This window comes from Rhinolophus hipposideros (genome assembly GCF_964194185.1).
Source record: "Rhinolophus hipposideros genome assembly, chromosome: 24".
Taxonomy (NCBI): domain Eukaryota; kingdom Metazoa; phylum Chordata; class Mammalia; order Chiroptera; family Rhinolophidae; genus Rhinolophus; species Rhinolophus hipposideros.
In genome coordinates this window covers 5,988,161-5,994,344 of record NC_138070.1, presented here as the reverse complement: position 1 = coordinate 5,994,344, position 6,184 = coordinate 5,988,161, and the positions used below count along the sequence as shown (strand labels likewise).

At 33.3% G+C, this 6,184-nt stretch overlaps 1 protein-coding gene across 1 annotated transcript; it reads left to right on the top strand.

Moving 5' to 3' along the window:
• Positions 1-845: 845 nt before the first annotated feature.
• On the top strand, positions 846-6,050 carry VPS29 (VPS29 retromer complex component; the record flags this gene model as incomplete). The annotated part of the gene is given in 6 exon segments (XM_081036815.1): positions 846-856; positions 858-898; positions 901-917; positions 3,134-3,325; positions 5,078-5,313; positions 5,556-6,050. Coding segments are annotated over 6 exon segments (615 nt in total). The 3' UTR covers positions 5,674-6,050.
• Between the last annotated feature and the right edge of the window lie 134 nt (positions 6,051-6,184).

Genomic DNA, 6,184 nt, shown 5'->3' with positions numbered 1-6,184 from the left:
TCCAGTTCAGAGTAATTCCTTCTACAGTAATTTTTGCAGTCATCCCTGGGAGAAGGTGAAATTTCCTGACATGTTTCTGAAGGTTTTTTTTGAGAGGTGGACACTTTTTTAGGGTAGTTGTAGTGCAACATCATTTTTCACGTCAAATTGAAAGAACTGGGCAAAATTTAGCATTAGCCGATTCTTTTATGATTAGAAGCATTTTGCATGGCAAAGGAGACTAAAAAAGTTCGACACTCAGTAATATTCAGAGTCAATAGGCAACAAATTCAGGTGTGGGGACGATCCAGTTTTATATGGAGGAATGTATTTGGTGTTATCATCCTTACTTGGTGACCTCATCACTTGATAATGTATTCATAGTACTGTTAGATCTTCTATACAAAATAATGTCCTAGTTGCAGCATAGTTTTACAGCTAGAATTTTGAACATAAGGTAATTAAAATCTTGAGGGATATACTTGAGGGATAATTGGGCCTTAAGAATCCAGAAAAAATGTTAGCTTTCATTTAAGCTATTACTGATGAATTTTCCAAATTATCTTATAAAATTCTAAACAGAACAGTAAACAAAAAGGATGAAAGTCAATGTGGAGAATAAGATTAGGAAAAGTAGAAAAAAATTGACAAGGCAAATTTTTAAAAAGTGTGTGTGCGTGTGTGTATGTGTCGTGTTTAAAAATACAGCAAATGGTTCTTTTGGTATTTTGAGCAAAGCTGATTTTTAACATTTTCTTTCATAACACTCAGAAATCATTAACAATTGTTTGCAAATTCATTTGATATGAGTTTTTTTGTTCTTTTTTTGGTTTGTTTCTTTTCGTTGCTTTCTTTTAACATCGGTCATGTTTCACCCTTTTTTTTTTCATTCCCCTGTCTGCAATCAACTTCTTCATTCCACTAAGGCTGGGCACAGAGTAAGTTTCTTCTCTTAGCTCCTCCTAACAATGGTGGTTGGGTGTCTACTACTGGGATTTTCACCCTTTTACAGTCTATGCAATAGGAACTAACCAAATTCCTATGCTTTGATTGGGTTGATATTCTTTATTTGAATTTAACAAGACTGCCATTTCCAGGATCTTTTCTGTCTGAATTTAACCTAAACTGTCAAAGTGTGGAATTTGGGCAAGAATGCTCCTCAAAGTATGACATTTGTTATGTGACACTATTTCCCCTATAACTTTGTCACCTGCAGGATGTCACCTGTAAGGATTTTTACTAACTTGAAATAGATTCTGTGTGGTCATTCATACAGTTATATTTTTAGACTGCTGATAATCTGGGTACACTTGGCATAATCCACAGTCCGTTATAGAATTTAGGTCGTCAATCATCATAAAGTATCGTGTCTTGCTAATGTTCTTTCTAGCTCATTCAGATTGAACCGCTCATTCATTATTAGTTCCGAACATTTTCAACCTGTTATAGACATGTATCCTTTTATGAGTTTGAGGTTATTCTTTTTGTTAATATAGAAATCTCTTGTTTAACTTGTTCTCAAATACCAGCTTTCCCACATTAGCTATGTACTTCAATCCATATCTGAAGGGATCCCCCTCTAAAGATGAAGATTGTTCTATCTCCAGGTACTTTTGTATTGATCACCAATGAGGGTGGAAACTTCCTGGTGGTTTTTAGTTTTACAGATGTTTTGTCCACTAAAATCTAGATTGAAACAACTAATATAAGGGATTGAGCAAATACCAGCGTATTCTATAAAGAAGAAACTTATTTAACAATTTGTTTTTAACAGTTTGTTTTAAAGTATGCTTATTTTGTAACCTTGTGTTACTTCACTCTACATCCTGATAACAGATCCTTTCCTTTGTAATCGTTTGGATATTTGTTGCAAGATGAATCAAGATTGTTTTAGTAATAATTTTAATTTCACACATTGTGTTTTTGATTAACTTCAATTTACAAAGTCTGTGGTGGCAAAACTATTTTCTGTTTTATCCTATTTTAGATATTTAATGCTTTGATAAAAAGGAATAGTCATGCCTTCTTTAAAACAGGTAAAGGGCATGTACATTTATGGATGGGACATCTGTGGTAAAACGTGCTGTCATTGAATGAAGGTGCTTATACTAATCAACATGAAATTGATTGTTGTCCTTATTTTTAAATAAATTTTTGACAATATTCTGTTAAAGATTGAATTAAATAACTCTTATATGTAAAATATTGAAATTTTAGAATTAAAATTTTACAGGATTGAGGTTTTTTTATGTTTTTATATCTAAATGCAAAATTTATTTTTGTCATCTGAGACTGACTGTTGCAACTCTAAACCACCTTCTGCTAAATTCACCACTTATTTGGCTGATCTCTTCTTTTAATGCTCTAAATGTACATGAAAGATTGTGAAAATGTTATTTTAATTTGGGGAATTAAACTAAGTATACATAGGCAATTTAATCTACACAATGAAAATATGACAGTGAGGATTTCTAATAATGAAGGAAAGAGAAGGTAAAGATTATAATTCAAAAGTAGACATTTGCCCTATTGAAACTTTTTGAAACTTAGGCTGTTTTTATTCATCTGTGATGTGTAGCTGATAGTTTTAAGTAGCAAATATTGTGAATTTTGGCTACTATTCCTCCAAATAGTTGTCAGTCTAATAAACATAAATTATAGAATTAACATTTTTTTAATCTATCTTTACATTTTTGACAATTCTCTTTATTAATGTTCTGGGAATCAGTACATGAGGTTTTTACCTTTATAACTGCAGAAATATGAATTACCGTATCAGTCTCCAAAAATGCCAAATTCCATAAGACCCAGTAATATGTTTTTCATTTTGCAATTTTTTTATTCAGTGTAATTGATAGGTCCCTAAATGAATCACTCTTAGAAAGCTTGATTTTATTCTTGGTAAATAGAATGATCTGTATTGTGTATGCATACCTGTTTGTGACCAAAATAAGACTGATTTAGAGCAGAGTATGTTACCATATGTCTGTTTGTCTAAATGGTTTGTGTCAAGAAACGGTATGAATAACTTCCGCTCTTTTGTGTTTTGGAATCTCTGATTAGTTTCATTTAAAGGGGGAGTTAATTGGAGAAGTGTATCTTGTTTTGACATCATGTTTAACATGACACCTTGTCTCACCTTGACACTTTAAAGTTGGTGTTGGTATTAGGAGACCTGCACATCCCACACCGGTGCAACAGTTTGCCAGCTAAATTCAAAAAACTGCTGGTGCCGGGAAAGATTCAGCACATTCTCTGTACTGGAAATCTTTGCACCAAAGAGAGTTATGACTATCTCAAGACTCTGGCCGGTGATGTTCATATTGTGAGAGGAGACTTCGATGAGGTGATGTATTTCTCTTTCCTTCCCGACATTTCCTTTTCTTGATTCTTACATATAGTTTTTTATCCTTTAGATCAGGCTTAACTGTTAAGGTCTTTTTATTTTTACCTCCAAATATAAAATTACTACTCATACCCCTTCCTGTTAAAATCACTGATTTTTAGACTGCTCAAAACACATATTAAGCACTTGTTCTAACTAACTTGATATGGAGTATAAGTGGTTTGTCACTATTTTCTGTAAGACTGTCATTTTGTTTAGAAAGTTTGTTAGGAACTTCTTCCACCACCACCTCTACTAGCCTGTTCCAAGCACCATATCACTTTCCTATATTCCAACTTCCTGATTCTACCCTTCCTCCCTCCACAGTTTGTTCTCCATGTAGCAACCAGAGTGATCCTTTTTAGGTGAAGATCACATCACCACTCTGCTGAAAACCCTGCCATGGCTCTCCGTCTCAAGGATTAACTAACTATGAAGGGACATGAGGAAGTTTTGAGGAGGCGATAGAACTGTTCTGTATCTTGATTGTGGCAGGGCTTACATGACTGTATGCATTTGTCAAAATCCCTTCAATTGTACACTGAAAAGGATCATTTTACCGATGTAAATTATACCTCAATAAACCTGACTTTAAAAAAGGAAAAAGTGAGTTAGAAGCTCTGGAGTTGCAACTTCGCGCAGTAGTTATTAATGAGATTTTAGGCAAATTACATCCTCTTTTTGGCCTTAGTTTCCTTCTACGTAAATATGATTGGAATCGATGATTTTTAAGCCCCCTGCGCGTGCTAATATTGTGTGATTTAGCAGGATAAATCTGATTCTGGTATGAAAAATTTATGTTGTATCTCTGGGAATATAAGCTTTTCCATAAATTATGTAACTTCATTGGTGCTTTTTAATGGTTCTTTTATACCAAACTGAATGAGCATAGTGTCTTTGTTTTTTAAGTGGATTTTAAAAAGAGTTTGGATAAACTGGAGATGGCATAGAGATAAAAGATGGGGATGAGAAAGGAATGGGCAAACTTCTTGTCAATAATTAGAATATAGGTCTGATTTGTTAAAAACATTAGGGGTTCTGTTTGTGTTATACTAAAGACAGTTTCCGTAGCAAGATTTAAAATTTTTTGCTTCTAATTTGCTAAATTCACAGACCCTGGAGCCAACTACCAGAGTTTGGGTCTTGGCTTACCCACTTACTAAAGTTTAACGTTGGGCAGGTTATTGTAACCTCTCTGTGCCTCAGTTTCATCATCCATAAAATGGAAGTCATAATAGAACCTACCTCTTAGGATTGTTTGTAAGTATTAGATAGGTTGATATTTATAAAGCCCTTAGAATAGTGCCTGGCTCATACTAAGTATTATGTAAGTGTTAACTATCATTATTATTGTAAGCCATCTGTATAGCTATTAAAGCCTGGGGTATTATTTAAACACACCCTAGATTACAAGTCACATGCCTGAAATTCTTAGGTAGAGGAAACTCACAAATTTGGGGGAATAACTATTTTCTACAGCATGCCCAAAGAATCCATATTCTATAAAAATAAACACAATAAAGGGATGGCATGATAAATTCTACTTATGTTTTGAGCATAGTTCCAACCTTAGAGACTGAGAAGAAATCAAATATGTAATAAATGTGTTGCTTGTGGAGCACATCCATATGAGATCAAATATTTAAGCAGATTATTTTTTAAACATCAGTATCTCTAAAACATATTTTTTCTTATGTCTCTCTCTTATTTTAGAATCTGAATTATCCAGAACAGAAAGTTGTGACTGTTGGGCAATTCAAAATTGGTTTGATCCATGGACATCAAGTTATTCCATGGGGAGATATGGCCAGCTTAGCCCTGTTGCAGAGGCAGTTTGATGTGGACATTCTTATCTCGGGACACACACACAAATTTGAAGCATTTGAGCATGAAAATAAATTCTACATTAACCCAGGTTCTGCCACTGGAGCATATAATGCCTTGGAAACGTGAGTAGCATGCAATTTGGAATTTGGGGGCTTTATAAATTTAATAATTGCACATGTGACACTTCATAAAAGAGAAATGCAACCATTTAAATAATTATAGCCTTTTGGCCATCTTCTTTTGGTGATTATTCTTTTTAATATTTAACAACCAGATTTCTCCTTGAATCCAAATTATCATCTTAAATTTATAGTGCTACAGCTTTTTAATACAAAACACTGACATTATTTATATTTTCTTCTAGAAATATTATTCCTTCATTTGTATTGATGGATATCCAGGCTTCTACAGTTGTCACTTATGTGTATCAGCTAATTGGAGATGACGTGAAAGTAGAACGAATCGAATACAAAAAATCTTAAAGCCAGGCCTGTCTTGATTTTTCTGTTGGTTTTTTGTTTTTTAATTCCCCTGTTCAAATCAAGTAATTAAACATTTAAGAGCCACAAAATTGTATCACTTTTATAATATTTTGCAGTAAAATATATCATCTTCTGTTAATACAGTGGTTCAAGGCTTCTTGTAAACTATAAGAATTTATTGAGTTTAAGTATATGATTTCTATGAAAAAATGTCCACCGCACAGTAAATGGTCACATGTTAAGAAAAATTTATCCTTGTAAATATCTTCAAAGTTGATATTTGGAACTTTATTACAAAAGTAGTGCATGAGGAGAAAGAATCTGGACTTTCTTGTATACATTTTTCTCCAGTAATAAACAGTTGCCTTTCATTTATACTTTTTTGATAAACTGTGTTTAATTTTTAAAAATCATAAAAACGAGAGACCAAATGAAACTGTGGACAAGTGCTAAAGTGATGAGATAGAGATGACCTTTCAGAGCTGTCTCACTTCTTACAGCATTCTGGGTC